The sequence below is a fragment of the Meleagris gallopavo genome, chromosome 7 (assembly GCF_905368555.1).
Source record: "Meleagris gallopavo chromosome 7, MGAL_WU_HG_1.1, whole genome shotgun sequence".
Classification (NCBI taxonomy): Eukaryota; Metazoa; Chordata; class Aves; order Galliformes; family Phasianidae; genus Meleagris; species Meleagris gallopavo.
The window spans coordinates 23,532,436-23,550,001 of record NC_139410.1 but is presented as its reverse complement, the minus strand read 5'-3'; the positions used below and the strand labels follow the sequence as shown (position 1 = coordinate 23,550,001).

Below are 17,566 nucleotides of genomic sequence, written 5' to 3'. Positions count from 1 at the left end.
ACTGCCACTTCTGTTTTCAGTCCAGTTTCCTAATGAAATGAGTCTTATGAGTTCCTGCTGTCTATCTGTCTGCTTAATCATCTGTTCACCCATCTGTCACTTTTCATCAAGAACTTTTGTATCCACTAACCAGTTTCAACCAGATTCGAAAGAGAAGCAGAAGCCTCAGAGATTTTTATGGCCCTCCAAGTTGTATGAAAGTCAACGTTTGTCTACAAAGAGCCAATCAAGGGATAAGTAAAACAAAAATGACTCCTTACTAGAAGATGAACCTAAATAGGATTCTTTTCTATTTAGGAGTGTATAATATCCAATTTAAGCAAGACAAGTTTGCTTCAGAAAATATGTATGCAAGATAGTAGGCCTAATGCAGAGACATATATAATGCAGAGACATATATCAAGAGTCTATTGGAGAGAGATCTAGCACTGATGACCAGCACATGTCAAAAGCTTTATGAAAAAGCTCTGATTACCTTTAAGAAAGGCTAAGCCGTTGGTGCAGTTTTTGGAAAGGATTAGCTGAACAATGCTAAAAGTAATAGTTGGGATTTATTTTCCCTAATTGGAAACTCCAGAAACCTAGGCCTCTTATTTAAGCTAGTCTTCTATGTTAGCTTCCTAGTTGATGGGAAGAGAAATTCCCATTCCTTCCCCCAGGTTTCATCACACCTCTGCAAGAGCTGAATCAATTTTCCTGCAAGAAGGGGTGTCCTCTGTGCAGCATCTGTGAAGACAGCACAGATCACATAGACTCCCTTCCAGGAATCAAACATCTCACCAAGCTGGTTATTATCTTTCTACTACATGCTACTGACTGTTCACTGTTCATTAAGAGAGAGGAACATTATTAATGAATTTCTAATGAATCTCACAACAGTGTAAGTTCCTCAATGAAAAATATTCTGTATATGGCTCCAATTCAGGCTTTTTATGCTCAGCTGTTAAAGTCTTCAATATGCTGTTTGTCAAATAATACTAGACAACTGTCCAAAAACAATAGACAAGCAAGAATTTCTTTTTCCTTTTTTTTTCAACAATTATTGCACAATCTGTCCAGAATTGCTCAAATAGATACTAAAGAAGTTTTACTAAAATTGCTCAACTCAATTCAGACAGCTTGGACTGATATATATAAATGCTTTTCAGATAATGAAACAGGCCTTTTCTTTTTAAATGCAGGAGATATGCAAAAGAAATCTGCATATTCATTGCAGAATCCTGGGAAAATAGAAGTGTTTTTGCTGTGAGCTATTATTTGCCTTGCAAGTTTCTTAGGTGTTTCAATGTCTTATTTTCTTTGTTTAATATGTTCAATATTTAAAGCATTTGAAAACTTATTTCCACTGCAGATATCTCCATTAATAATACTAACCTCATCAGTGTTCCATGAAAGATCTCTGTGTCCCTAAAGAGCATATGCTAAACATCCTGACATTTCTACTTCGCAGTGCTTTGCAAACAGTGCCTTAGGCTAGCACTGGTGTAGGAATTGGATGTAGCTGAATACAATTTATACCAAATAAGCATGGAGATGCAGTACAGACTGCTCTTGTTTCCAAGAATTATCACCTGTAGAACCACTTTGCAACAAACTATTGGTGGTGAGAATGACACATAAAGGAAGAAACCTGCCCATGTTGGAAAAATTACTATACTTTTCTAAGGAATGTAGCTAGTCTCTAGATTCTTCAAATTGTCAGGATAATATCTTTGTACATAACTGCAGGCTTTCACCAGGTTCCAGGTGATTTCTAGGTCGTATGACCTGTAATTTAAGCACAAGGTCAAGCCTTTTTATCTCAAAACTAGAAATAGCCATTTAGCAGCCTTAATAAAGTAATGGCCACATTTCTTTCCTTTCATGTCTGTGTTTCTTAGAACAAGCTTTCTGCTAGTGGCAGAAGCAGGGAAACACTCTTACTTTTGGATTTATGTCCTTGTCCCCTAAATCCCACCACTGCATACAGTGGCTCACTTCCACAGCATCTCAGATTGGGAATGGAAAGTACATTGCTGCAGCTCCTGTTTACCTACATGCATGACCACTGGAAGGCATGCGGTGACTGGTCAACCAGTTGCTGGCAAACAGAGCTTAGAATTGCTGAGTCCTCACTGCCTTTCCTTCACTGCTGGTCTAACCTGATCTTCTTTCTCTCTCCAGCCTACAGTTCTCACAGAAATTGAGGTAAAGTGTTTGTCTTTGCCCACTCTTCCTTCAAAAGCTGAATAATGGAGCCAAGATTTCCAAAGGTTGTAAGGACAGATATAGAGGCACAAAGGAAGAATAGCTATATCCCTAGACAAAGGCAGGGCAAAATGATGCCAAATATATTTGAAGGAAATATTTAAAAAAAAATGGTTCTGCTTGTCTTAGTTGAGGGGACTAATTTTGGCTAATGTTTGTCTTCAATCATACCATGCCCAGAAAAAGGGTGTGTTTCAGATGTAATTTAAATCTTAAGTAGTTGTTAAGGTTATAAAATCAAGCTCAGTAATGTGAAGAAATATGGAAATTACCTTACACTCTGCTGACACCATCAAATGTCCTGAGAATCAAGACTGAGGCTGGTAGACCTGTTAAGTACACATTAAAAAACATCTTGGTAAATAATTACACGCAGTTTAGCGGTCAAACTCTCTCAATACATCATGTAACCATCTACACAAATGAAGGAACTATCAATACATCTTCTAAAAGATTTCTTAGCCTCTGACTTTCCACTGAAAGGTTCAAATTTTTGTGCTTACCTTTCTAACATGCAAAGTTTAGGTCAGGGCAATGTGCTTTTTCATGGACTGTTTCTCAAGTGTTACAAGTAAAGTATCTGTTACATGCTGTCAGTTGAATTTTCACTATATCCATCCTCAGCTACTTTGATTACCTGTGATAATTTGCAATGGTTAATCAATTGATTCCTAGTGATTCCTTTCCATTAAGTGCATTATTTTGATCTCAGTGAGTGAGTAAATGGCTGTTTTGTTTCCATTTTGATTCAACAAAAATGATTGGAGCTTGAAGTTGCTGACTTTGAAGGAAAGTCACAAATTATTAGGCAAATTCTCTGGCTATTTAGTGTTTATTTCAAAAGTTTCCTCAAAAACAAATGCTCTGTTCTAATGAGGAATGGGGAGATGGAAGGACACATACTGGAAGACTGTCTGATCATGGACCATAGCTTCTAGATTGATTCTTACCCCATTTGTCACTCCTTCTTTAATGAAGCAATAACAGATCAATTTATCTTTCCCAGCAAGATGTGCATTTCGAGTGCAAGCCAACTTTCTTGTGGATGAAAAATCTGCCCCTTCTAAAGGGGAAAAAGCCATTTAAATGCTCATACTGGACGTACTGTGCTTAATTGACATTAGAATATGTAGTTGATGTTCAGCAACTTTAAGTGAATGAGCTAAGTTACTTCTATGTCAGTCTCTAGTAAGCGCAAGCAAAAGTATGTCTATGTACACATATATGTGGCTCAAACTTAAAGTTTTTATTAGTTTTTTTAGTTTTATTAGTTCTTTCTGGAGATGAACACATATGTTTGATTTGGTTTAAAAAAATATGTGCTTTGTTTAGATTATGGAGCCCTTTAAGCAAATTTCTTTATTTTCAGCCAAAATTTTAATTTCAAAATGTAGACTATCTGTTCAGTTTTAAGAAAATCCTTATCTTTTGCAATTAAAATAATTTCTCATATTTTATGATCACTTTTGCCTTTCTCCTTATCATCAAAATCAAAATCAAATGTGAACTGCTGAAATTATGTGGCAATACTAATCTAATTAAACTAATTTAATAATGCCCTTTATTCCTCACTCTATTACACAGTTTGGAAACATTTGAACAAGCCTTGATTTTAATTGAAGAAGACTGGACTTTTCCTTCTCAGAATTAATGACAAAGTACTTAGTTAGCTAGGATAACAAAGGGATTGGGCATGGTGCATTTTTATATTGTAGATATTTCTATCTGCATTATTTAACTCAAACGTGGCACACAGGACATTTACTTACCCAAAAGATCATGCGGCTGTTGTATCTCACCATTATTATCATTATAATAATTTAGAATATAAATGGCAGCCAAATTATTCTGTCTCTTGTCCAGATTGACAGATGAGAATCTGTTCCTTAATTCTGAAAGAACAGCCTTGATGTGTTTCATTATCTAATGGGAGCTGGTGATGGCCTTTTCAGCAGAATGTGTTAAATTGACAGGTTCAGACTGATGACCCTTTGAGATAAGAGATGCCAGCTCTGGCTGGGCACTACATATTTAGTGCAAATATTAAAATAGGTAATTACTTTTTTTTTTTTTACCCTAGGAAAAACTCAGTGCGATGCATCCAATATCATTACACAGGCTAGGGAGCAACTTAAGCAATTAAGTTTTCAGAAGTTTGTTCTCATTTTACACATGCAGCCATAGAGAACTAGTTCTAACTATAGTTAGTAAATTAAATCAGTATGCTTAGGTTAATAGATTAATGACTTTCTCAAGAATGCAATGTGTTGGCAAAGCACAAACGTAAGCCAAAGGGCAAGGCGGACATAGAACGCTTTCATAAACAAGGGGAGATATTAAGACTTCATTAGATTTTCAATACTAAACATGTGGTAAGTGAAATCTTGCATCAGTAATGGTAACAGACATACTAAGAACTGCCTTTACAGTCAAAAGGAGTGGTCACTGCAGAAGAGCACACAAAGAACAAAAAGAGTCCTTGAGAGAATAAAAGTTAAAATATTTTTTAATATAAGTAATATTAAAAGAGAAAAAAAAAGGAAAAATGATTAAGAATTGAACATTAAGGATTATTAAGGATTGCATTAACTTCCTAGTGGTGTCTATAGATTCAGAAGCTTAAAATATGTTACTGAATCCAAACAAGCAGCGTACTATCATCTTCAGCAGAAGCAGTGATGAACAGTTTGAAACCCCACTTAAAAAATTCCTTAGATAAAAATGAGGTCACCCTTTAGAATTAAGACCTTTTTAAATAAGGCAAGATTTGTATGATATCTTGTGTTATGTCAATTGACACACACAAAAAAAGCAAAACCAAAAAAGACACAGTATAGTAGACTCTTTGTAGCTATCTCTGAGTAAAGTTTTAATAGTCTCAAGTTACAGTTAAAATTCCTTCAAATCAAATCTATAACATGTGAAAGATCAATCAATAAAGAGGTAAAATCTCTCTCTCAACTCCATTTGTATGTGGGCTGAATCATGAACTGGATCTTATTCACTTTGAACAGATCTCCTGTTTATTGAAAGTCCACAGATAACTTGTATGAATATTTAAGACAAAACCATTAAACATTAAGTAGCTGAATTCTCAAGGTACATTTAGCCTACAGACTGCTTACTCATTGCTTGCTCTGTAGTCAGAATCTGGGGTGGCTCTGCAAAGAATATGGACACTAAACTTAAGCTGGGTTGTTCCTCACTTGTAAGGTGAGCGGCAGTGTTTTTCATACAGAGGTAACGTGAGCCTATTAAAGAGGAAGAGTGTGTTTCTAGTTTGCATGCCTAAGACAGCCCTAAGAAGAGAAGGGCTGCACTAACAAGCTCAACTCATCATTCCAGTGGATTAAGTGACTTTCAAGTGTTTCTTATGCAACAAACATGCACATCAAGAGAGAACATGAGTTGCCCAAGGAAGCGCTTAGAGACCAACTTAAGTGTAACTTAGCAGCCAAGACTTCTGAGATTGTAACCACAAGCAGGCAGCAACAGAGCATCATGTTAAGGGTTGGTTTAGGTTTCTATGAATCAGAAGCATAAGCTTGTGGGCAGGAAAATCCTGAAAGGCAGGAGCAGCAGCAGTGCTGCTTCAATAGTTCCAACTGGTTTTGTAAATTATATTGCAAAAGCAGCTTATTGCACATAGATATCTGTATACTTATTCAGCTTGACTCATCCACTCCAAAACAGCAGTGTAACTGAACCACAGCTATAAGAGATTCATTACAATGTAAGTTGTAAGGCTGTAAGCTCAGGCTTTTCTTTATATATTTGGTACTGCAGAGCAGTAAACACTTGTCCTACTTTGAAGATTTATCATAGGAAATAACAGACACTGAGAAGTTTGAGTTAAGGTATGTGTCACCCCATCAGGTTGTCCTTTGGATTACACAGCAGAATCAGAATCACAGAATATCCTGAGTTGGAAGGGGCCCACAAGGATGATCAAGTCCAACTGATGTAAAGAAACTGTCACAAATGCCAGGAGCAACGTATGACAAAATAAGAAGAGTGCTGAACTTCAAATTTTTTCACTGCTGGACTTGTCTTCTTCAAACAAGTGCTCCTCAGCAAAAATCAAATGAGAGCAGTTTGAAATAAAAGAAAAATCAAAATTAATAAAAGTCAAGTTTTATTTCAAAATCATGCCTAGAGTAGAAAGTTTAACAAATTTATTGGAATTCACTGGAAAAAAAAACATCACTGGTTACACTAACATGAAAGCTAGTTGTACAGGGTTTTCACTTTTGAGATCTTAAGCCAGAGATCTACTTCCAGTATTTCAGACTCAGAAAATTTCCTGGGGCTTTTAGAGGCTGTTGCCTTCTCGGCATGATTTGATTGATGAGAATGAGGCAGGTAGCAATTGTTGTTCTACTGCAAAATCTTATCTGTAAGCTTAGGGATAGAACTGGAATTTGATGAATTTCAGGTCATGGCACAAAAGCATTTTTTCCTTTCATTCTAGCTTTTAGAAACTTGCTTTTCCAACAACAGGCAATTTGATTTCTACGTTCTATTCTTGATTTAGGCAACCCATTCTGATGACCAGTGTTTTTATGAAAAACAGGTTTTCCTTTGCTCGTTTGATTTTTGCGTGTCATGGTAACCAATGGCACTAAATAACAACACTGTCTAAATACATTTGAGACCAGATTGCAGCTATGGACAAGGGCCAGTATAATAGTCAGAGGAAGTTTTGCAAGGACAGTTTAGCAGTAGATAACAAAATATGTCCTTGAAACAAAGGAAAATAACCAAACAGGTGCAAAAACAGTTACTGAAATATAGACCTTTGAGTGCCCTCCGTGCTAATAGCAGAATAGAGAAGGAATAAGGTGATCTGGATGGTTTCACCTCCACTCTGGGAAAATGACCTTATTTTCTTTAGTCGTTTTTTGTAAAAGATGATACGGTTAGAATCTTGAATGACATTGATACCTTTTCCCCACCTAGAAATATTATTATATTGCCATAGAATCACTTAAGACCTTCAAGATCAGCAAGTCCAACCTCAACTTAACCGTAATACCCTAACAAGCCACCGCTAAATCATGTTTGCTATGTATCACATTCCTATTTCTCATAGAATCAGTAAGGTTGGAAATACCAATAATATCATGTCACCCAGTGCAACATCTACTCTTTTCCTGAACACTTCCAGGGATGGTGACTCCACCACCTTCTTGGCCAGCCTGATCCTGTTTTTTGACAAAGTGAAATCTTAAGGGCTGTGAAACAGGTATACTAAGGATAACTGTCTCCCCTTCCTCATCCTTGCTTCATAACTGATTTAGGGAGCAGACCTTGGAAAATCCTGATCACTGATGGCTGCAGTGTCCTGGCACTCCAGAAGTTGCAGCAAAACCCAGTCAAGGACAGCTGAGAGGACAGCAAACACATCCTGTGGTAAAAAGTGAATGCACCAAAGAAAAGTAGGACTTAGACATACTTGCAGTAAAATGAGAGCTATGCTGAATGAATCATACTGTTAGCGATTTACTGAATCACATAACATTGTCTGATAAACTGCTAACTACTCAATATCTCAAGATGGGACCAACATTCTTCTGAAAACTTAGTACAGTATTGAAATGAAAACTTTTCTGCAAAGTGATGATACTGCAATATCAAAAAGCACTTCTGTGTAAAGTACCAGAGATAAGACACCTGCTTGTTATCTGGGCCTGAGAGACACATGGAAAGAACAGAAAAGAGCTGACAGTTACTCACTTACCTTTTTATAATTAAAGGGATAATGATTTGATCCAGAATTAATGTTTGGAAGCAAGCTGTGTAGATAGGAAAGTACTTCAGAATTCACATCTTTAAGAATTTTATTGTTGTAGAGGAGCTTGCTTCTTTGGCATGCAGTATATATTTGTTGTATTAAGAACCACTCCACAATTTGACCTTGAAGAAATTAATCCCTTCTGAGGCACATGGGTTTTCAATGGACGTACACATAATTAGAGTTTTTTAATTACACAAAGCGTGCCCAATCCTTCCATCAGCATACAGCCAGAAGAAAATGTGGGAAGAACTTCTGTGGGAGAGAAAGGGTCTTCTCCTTTCCAGAAAAAACACTTCACATGACTGTGATGAATTTATTGCATCTCATCAATTTGATATGAAACTGGGCATGAGTAAGAAAAAAGCTCCTGAGAGATTTTTCCTTGCAGGGTCTGTCACAGATCTAGCAAAAGAGCCAGAGTCAGCCACAGTGCCACTGTTGAATTTATAATAGGATTTGGTATTAGCATTTTTGTTTTCAAGAGAACTTTTCTGTTGTATACACTGAGAAGGAAAAATTAAAAACAAAAAAACAAAACAAAAAAAACAACAACTCACCTAAAGCTATTTGCCTTGTTAGGAAACCAACAGCACTAAGAAACGCATAAACAACACAATAATACGCAAAGAGTGTCCTGTCATAAAACTAGCATGGACAAACACCAAGAGTTTATCACCTTCCCAGACACACACATAATTCAGGAGTAAATGGGCTGATACCAGTGATGTGAGATAAGGATCTGAAAACAAGATTGTATGTCGATCAACTACAGAGATGTTGGTTTGGAAATGCTTATCTACATGAATTTACTTTCACTGGAGGTTTGCATCAGATAAGGAGAGACAAATTCTCGCTTTTTAGAATTTACTTTTCTACTCCCCTTTAAAACACTTTGCCTATTTGTTAGCTGTTTTGATTGTTTCTAAAACAATGTGGTCAAATACTTCTCTCTAGGTTTTCTCTAGGTATTTTGCAAAAATATGCTTTTTGTTTTTGCTTTGTTTTTTAAGAATTTATAACCAGTAAAGAAAGTAATTTGATTTATCAGAACCAAATTCAGACTTACTCCAAATGAGGACTGTGTTTAAAGCCATACATATAACATGATGTATTGTAAGATTAAAAGTAAAAATGCCAAAATTAAAAGCAGAATATTGCAGGCAAATAAGTAGTAATTAAAATCAAGAGAACTAATTTGATTTACAAGTTCCAGACCACAGATTGAAGAGCCATAAAGAGAAAAGTAAATAGGTGCTAACCTTTTTTCCTCCCCAAAAAACCTGCCTGAGAGTATCACAGTACCTGAATGCCCTTAATATAATCATTCACTGGAGGATGTTACAGTTAAGTGCTCATAATACACAGTAGGTGTTTCCCTGAGGACCACAATAGTTTGCATAATGTACTAGTTATTTCTTATCCAGTGTTATGGTGACAGAAAACAGACAATTCTAATGAGGTGTTTTATAAATGTATTTTGCTAACAAAGGATCTTATTTAAGTTCTGAGTTTCAGAGGTTAAAATAATACAGCACTGCTAGAACAGTCACTGCTGCTACGTGTGATCCAAGTCCTTTTTCTTTAATTAACTTTTGTATCTTCTCATCTATTTATAGACGGGGACGTTGAGAATTCCACAGCTGGAGCAGATGTGGCTGTTATTGGAGGTAGGAAGCAGGCTGTACTTAGCAGAACCATTAGAATTAAAACAGCAGGTTGGTTGCTTTCCTGCATTTTGCAAAACTCCTACTTTGCTGACAAGACAACAGGAGCGGCACAATTAGAGTTAATTAGGCCAGTGGGAAATCTACTCCCAGAGGGGCTATTGGCAAGATAATGAGATAAGATAATGAGCATGAACCACTGAGCTGCACCACCTCCATCTATTCCTCCTTTTAGGACAAAATATCCAAGCACCCAGTAGCAAAGTCAACCTCTGATATCTCTCATCATTCCATGGTCCGAGACTTTCACACAATACAAAATTGGAGTGCTGTCTTTGATTTGAGCAGGCTAAGTCACACCAGCTGACCTTTTATTCTTACAGAACATGCCACAGAGCCCATCCTGGTGTTCCATTAAAAAACCCTCATGCATTTAAACTAAATACAGTTGTCAGAAGAAACTAGCAAAGCTATGTTCACAGAGAGAACCCTGTCTTTTTACTTTTATTGTGTTTGTTCATTTCATGCTAATGCGCTAATTTAAGTTATTCACAAGAGGGTATACCAATCATTAGTGCAAATTGGTGAGGCTCTGCTATATTTCCCTCAGGTCCCATCTCACATACCTTTAATTTCAGCTTTCTATGAACAAGTAGCAGGTAAATTGATTTGTACTTAGTCCCTCAGGCTTATTAATATTGTGCTATATCTAAAGCCTATTAAAACCTCTTGTGTCAAGGGATACCAGCCCGAAAAACTGATGAAATCCCCACCACAACTGAGATATCACTGTAAATCTAAAGTTCCCAGTATGAGCAATTTAACTTCTGCCAGCAATAACTTTGCTTTCCAGAATCAAGCACCATAAAACCTGTGGGATAATGTTGCAGGCATGTTTTTTAAGATAAAGTTATTATTTTTATTCACCTTGATAATGTTCCGTCCAGACCCCCATCTTCATGTCAGTACAGTATCTGAACTTAGTTTACAGATGCCCCTAAATGTAAAGCTTTGGAGACAATCTCTTGACTCATATCTTGAATACAGGGAACAAAAGAGGGACACTCTCTACACAGCTGTCATTGTCACTGTGGAATTGTTCTTATTTCCAGAGAACGATTCATCTCAAACACAGACTTCTATTTCTAGAAGAACAGGAATCATCCCCTCCATATTACTGACTGCAGAAGCAGCCAAATGGGACTAACTCAAATGGAGCCTTCTGTACCATAGATGCCTACAATTAGTCAGATGAGTTCCTACCAACTGCATCCTCACAGCAGCTTCAAAATCCACTGGGATCCCATATGGGATTTTCCTAGGAATACCCTATACTGATGCTTTTCATTTTCTTTAAATGCTTGGTTTACTCCTTTAATCCCCTTGGTCCTGGAGTCACATGAATATAGAATCAGCTCAGTATCATGTACTTGTACAGAATAGCAGCTATAGAGCCTAGAAGAACATCCAAGTTATATACAAGTGCAAAAAGAAAAAAGAAAAAAAAATCGAAATTGAATAAATCAGCTTCATATTATCTTATTTATTTTCAAGATTCTTAAAGGATTGATTTGATCTGAGAGGAGGGTATGCAACTTGTAATTTTTTAGCTACGAACTTGTCACAGGTGCTTTTTTGTTCTGGACTTCCACCTTTCACTGTAGAAAAGGGAAAAAGTGAAAAAAAGTGAAAAAAGGAAAAGACACTGCAAAGTAAGGACACAAAGCAAAGCCAGGACATAGGGGTTCACTGCACAGCCATTCCTGGAGCCTGGAATTACCTTCCTTACCTAGGAATGCTTTCATTCATAATTCAGTCCCATGTGAGTTCGGGTTACCTGTGGAAATTTTTGTCCAGTCAGCACAGGGATAAGAATGTCTTAGTCTAGGAGATGTAGTTCTACCCATAATCCCTCCTAGGTGTCACTTTCATGTTTATTGAAATAAGATTTTCCTAATTAGAGCACAACATGATGTGACAACTCCCAGACAGAAAGCAGTACTGCAGGCACATGGCTCCTGCTATTTGTTGAATATCTCCAAAGAAATGTTCAGTGCCCTTTACTCCTCCTGAAATTGAGTACACCCAGTGGGGCAGGATCAGGCTGCCCGCATATTCCCATGGATATATACTACCACTGGGATGGCAGTGAATTTTTGAATGTAGTTCCAATGAATTCAACAGAATCAAGCTATTGATTTGAAAGAAAGCTATCAAGAATTCGACCTGCATTTCTGCAGTATGTATACCCCATCTGAGTTCTTCAATTTGTTCCTTTCAGAAACTTTTCTAACCTCGGCCATTACAATTTGTGAATATCTTATGTTACACAGATTTTTTTTCTGATCAAGTAACTCAAGCTGTGATGCCTGCCTGTAATATGCTGCTTGTGTTTCATTACTGACAGTAGTACTTTTCCTCTAGGTGTGATAGCTGCGGTGGTATTTGTCCTCATTTGCCTGTTGGTTGTGATGGTACGGTACATGTACAGGCATAAGGGCACCTACCACACCAATGAGGCCAAAGGAACTGAGTTTGCTGAAAGCGCTGATGCTGCTTTGAAAAATGACCCTGCTCTCCAGGAAGCTGTGGATGAGAGTAAAAAGGAATATTTCATCTGAGAGGCAAGAATTTCCATGGAGACTTCCCCACGGGAATCAATCAGAAATACTACAACAAAAGTGCCAAGAGATGGATAATATTAGGATGCAGGCAAGCATCCTGATTGAAAAGTATCTATTTTGTCACTGAGTTGTTTCTTTTTCTCTACCCATGAAGAGCTAAATGCCAGATACTCGCCCGTTGATTTTATAAGCAACACAGCTGGTCACAGTTGAAATCAATATCAGATAAGAAGAAACAAAATCTCAGTATGAGTGATACACCAAAACCAGATAACGATAGCAAATATCAAGTCTTGACATTTGGTGAAAATAGCAGATGCCAATGGAAAACATCCTCTCAGAGTTAATGATGCATTCTATGCTGATATTATACAGAACTACCTGAAATTGAATTTCAAATGGTCACAGAACAAACATTAAACTAGATAAAGCTGAAGTAGCTGGAACAAAAATATCTCTGTAGCCCAGATATTTCCCCCATCCCCTTAAATGTGCAATTTTATTGCCGCAGGGGAATTTGCTTTGTTTGTTTGGGGAGTTTGATTGAGACTTTTTTTTTTCTTTTTTTTTTTTTTTTTTTTAATTTTTAGGATTTTATAAATATAAAAGTCCAAGACAATTCAAAGAAATAAAACTGTTGGGAAACATGGAAAATGAAAGAATGAAGGATTTATTTCTAACTTGCTCTGCATGGCAACTTGAGAACTGCAGAATGTTGGAATTTACAATGTAGAATATAATAGTAAACTTGCAAATATGATTTCAATTAGTCGGTAGGTTCCCTGCATGCATGCATAAGTAGATAGGTATTAAAAGGTAAAGTATCTTGGTTTGAGCAGGCCTTTTAAAACAACTGAGCTCAGCCAGATTTTTTTGAGTAAGATATTTTTGCCTGGGTATTTATTTATTTATTTTGCATTGGAACATTCTCTTGAATGCTTGCCAGCAAGATTTTGCATTTTTGCAGGAAGAGGAATTCAGTTCTGGTGCATATACTGATAAATCTTTTACAAATGAAAGCACAAGACTGCCAGTAGAAGGAAGCTTGTTCAGCTGCATGCCATTGGCTGGTACTGAAGTCTCCCTCTGCATGGCCTCTGTACATCCTTCACATTGTCCTCAGTAAGAGAATTACACTGACTATCAATGCTTTAATATAAATAAATATATAGAATGGTCGTGGTGGATCACATGAGAAGACCTTATGCCTCACCTAAGAATCAGTGATGATGAGTTTCTTTAACCCAGTAAGCTGGCTTCTTAATTAAAGCCCAAGATTAGCTCCAGAAATAGAGTAGTTGTTCTCTGCACCTGCTCATTCCCAGCTGCACTGGTGCCCTGAACTACTGAAAACAGAGAGGGATAAATATGTGATAACTCTATATTTCTATCTCTTATGTTTATATATATATATACACACATATGTAGAGCAATATATACATAAAGTCACGTACAACTGCTTTCAAGACACTGTTACTGATCACTTGTGCTCACTTCTTGGCACCAAAGCACGAAATTCTCCAGGACTCCAGCATACATTACCAATGTTGACTGCAAAAGCGCAAACAGATCTGACAAGAAAAGACTGTGGACTCAAATGAAGAACTGGGATATTTTTGTCTTTTCAATCACAATCTCATTCTTTTCTCAGAAGCTGAAGGAGATGGACTTTGAACTGCTCTTCAAATCCTAATACCTTAGCTCTCAAGTCCCTGTGTGTTTGCATTTTAACCAAAGAATATAAAAATCCTGCCACATTTACTAAATGCATCAGGTATTTTTTTCATAACGTACTGTTGCAAAGCCAAATTGTATACTGTGGCTAAAGTATAAGATGCATGTAATCCAGAACTAGCAGAGAAAAAATATTTTGATATTATGCACTTGACTATTTTTTTTCCTAAAAATTCCTTGCTATTTTCATCTTTTTATTGCTTTTGAAAAAGAAATCTGTTTGTATTTTTTTCTGGGACAAGCATTGCATAAATTAACTAATCTTAGCTGTAAAACTGAGTCTGTAAAACTGAACACCCTCCAGTTCAATGAGAATGTAAATACTGCTCCTGAGGAGATGCTAAATGGGGTGACGAGCTCTGCTGCATTTATCACATAAGGCATGGAAACACCAAAATCCTCTCCTCAAGCATCAGAAGGATCTATAAAAGACTGCCAACCTTTCATCGCTTTCTGTCCCCTGTTAGCTACCAAGGACCATGTGACACAGATTTGGATGTTGAAGAAAATTCACTATAGAGCAAGGTATGGGGATCATGGAGAATAAATTTGTTCCTTCTGCAGTCATGAAATTCTGCTTTTGCAACTTGAACCTGCTGATTCTAATTAGACAATGGTGACATACCTGATACAAGATGGGGAAACATGAATTAGTGTCTCCTTTTGGGGGAAGTTAAGTTTATAAATTATGAAATGGAATAAGTCAGACTAAGTGTCCACATTCGAGCCACGGGGTCGGATTCTCTGATGATACGATGTGAATTCAGAAGATTTAAGCCAATTCTTACAAGTTCAGTCAACACCAGACATTTTGTCATTTCTTCCCCTACTGAATACAACTACTAGTCGTTGACTATTTGCCTTTTTTAGTAGCTTAATTAAATCTCTTTATCCCATTTTCTCTATTCATTTGGGCTAACAAACAGTACAGCAACAGCTTCCTAGCAGTAATGAGCCACACCGAATGTTTGCAGAGCAATGAATTTGGCAAGAGCTTCAGTTTCAGTTAGTTTATTTTTTAACAGAGTCCTTTTGGGCTCCAGGACTTTGTGTATTTAGAAATGACTCAAGCATGCTGAACATAGAGATGTTTTTTGGAAATTTTCTGCTTATTTCTTTTTTCAGGACAAATTTTGCTTTGTAATGAAGAAACCCATGACTTCTGAATGACTGGCAGAACTCTAATGGCCTCATCCTGCTTTTTTTTTTTTTCCACTCAAACAGTAACTCTACTGTCTTGAGTAATTCAATTTAGTTGTAAAAAGATGGCATTACAAACTTCCTACTGCTTTAAGGACTAATAATTAGCAAAAAAATCCTCCTGCAAGCAACATGCTGTGCTAAAGAAAACACTGTGCACAACATTGAAATGTGCTGGTTGGTAGCCATAGCTTTTCATCAGCGATGATCAATCAGTTTTAACAATTTGCTTCCTGAACAGGAGAAAGAAGGAAATACTTTATTTTCCCCTCATGTGCTTTTATCCCATGCTTCTCTACTGCTGCAGGCCTCGCTGTCCTGTGACTCTCAGGCACCCCATCTCCCCAGCCATGCTTGCTCTTCCCATCTGCAGTCCCTCGGGCTCCCAGTTAGATCCCCTTGCCTTCCCCATGGCATCTCTATGGCAAAGAATAGATTGTTTAAACATTTATTAATTTTTATCAGTGAGTATACTCTGTCCCTCTCTGCCAGCTAAGAACTAATTTTCACATCTGACACTTCCCACTCTATCTCAAGTCTGATCAAACCTTCCCAATCTGTCCTGAGTGATTTACAAAGTGATCACATTTGCTTGCTAGTTTGTAAATGTATTGCTGATAAACTTCTGGCATTCACTAAATAAGGGATCTGGATGAAGATCCCTCAAGCAGCCTGGTTTTGTCCCGATGCCTAAATTCCTCTTGAAAGTTTGAGGAATCCCACTGTGTATTGGCCACTACCTTCCTCCTGGGGGCCAAAGTGCCATTGCACATTAACGCAATCCTGCAAGGGATTTGAACAGACACTAGTCACAGTAATTGTATATATTTCTTTCTTTTTAGAACAAAAGGACCAAATCACTTTGGGAGACTCTTAATACCATACAATCCCTTTAGTACTCTCAATGTGGATTTTTCTTTTAAACCAAACTTTGGGATCGTTGAAAGAATTTCACAAAGGGAATATTAAAAGGACTGTTCCCCTTCAGTGGGGAACACAAAGTGCTGCAACACTTACAGTAGAAGAACAGGTAGGATAGTACTGTTAGCCAAAAACATGTGAGGATGTCTCACACAGAGTACAGAAAAAGCTGATACAAGATGTAAATTAGTAAAAAAAGATACAGAGTGAGACAAGGTAATCAGATGACAGTAGAGATAGCACTTTTTCATCAGACAAAATAGATGGTGATATTTGGAGAAATCAAAGTGTATTTGCAGAAGGCAACTGATGACAATAAATTTCTTAGAATTATACAAGGTGTTTGAATACTTTGCATGTGCTAGTCCAGTAAAAAAATGCTGGTAAATACACACCAAAAGAGCACTCTTTCTAAGTCTATTAAGAGCTGTTTATTCCCTTTTCTAAAATCTCTCAGTAATTCACATAAGAAAGCTTTTGTGTTTGGAAAACGTAAAAGCTTCACAGCAGCAGTTCATAAAGGAGAGAACACTAAAGAACCTCTGAACAAGCAATGAAAACACATCCAAGGTTTGGAAACACAGCCAGCTGTAAAGGAAGCTAGTGATAGCAAAGAAAAACATACATCCAACTGTATAACAAAGAAGTGAAATGTTTACAGAAGTAGTGGTCTTTGCCTAGTCCAAGGTAGTGAAATTATCAGTGACTGAAAGTAAGGAATCCTTATTCTATGTGACAGTTCCCTGTGCGATTGGGATAAACTCCTACCAAATTCAGTGGGACAAGAATTTCACATCTATTCTTCTTGCAAGAAAATTGCATTCCCATATCAAGAAAGAAACTCTCTAAAGCAAGGTAGAAATTCATATAGGAGTCAATCTTTCAGCATAATTTCATTTTTTTTTCACATCCTTTTTCTGTTGTTTCGATCTGTACGTATGGTTGAAAGCATCTGGTATGTTGTATTAAAGTATCTGAATTGCAGCATTGCTATGACAAGAGAGAACACAGCATTCAAAGCTTACTGCTGATTGTATGTTAAAGCTGACTATAATGTTTGTATTTTTCAAAGCTATTAATACAACGCTGATGTAAATTACATTGAAATGGGAAAAAAAAAAAAAACCTTAAATATAAAGGAACAAATAACTTTATAATTAAAGTTGTAATTTTCAGCATTTAAGAGACTGCTCTTCTATTTTTGTTATCTTTGAAAATATCCTGAACTTTCAGAATCACCAATTATGTTGTTTTCTTTGGAATGTAGGTCAGAAAGGGTAAGTAGGCTAGAATTGTTTTCAATAGAGCATGCAAACACTGAAAGATATACTAGTAGAATTTGCTTGTGAAAAAGCAAGAGAATCTTTCAGTAGATAGCT

At 36.9% G+C, this 17,566-nt stretch overlaps 1 protein-coding gene across 2 annotated transcripts in view; it reads left to right on the top strand.

Annotated features, from left to right (window-relative positions):
- GYPC (glycophorin C (Gerbich blood group)) overlaps positions 1-17,365 on the top strand; it is a 30,871-nt gene extending 13,506 nt beyond the window's left edge. For both annotated transcript variants that reach the window (XM_003207653.5, XM_010713591.4), the window contains exons 2-3: positions 9,661-9,711; positions 12,133-17,365. In XM_003207653.5, coding sequence (XP_003207701.1) covers positions 9,661-9,711; positions 12,133-12,329 — 248 coding nt within the window. In that variant the 3' untranslated portion in view covers positions 12,330-17,365. The remainder of the gene's footprint in view (positions 1-9,660; positions 9,712-12,132) is intronic.
- The last annotated feature ends 201 nt before the right edge of the window (positions 17,366-17,566 follow it).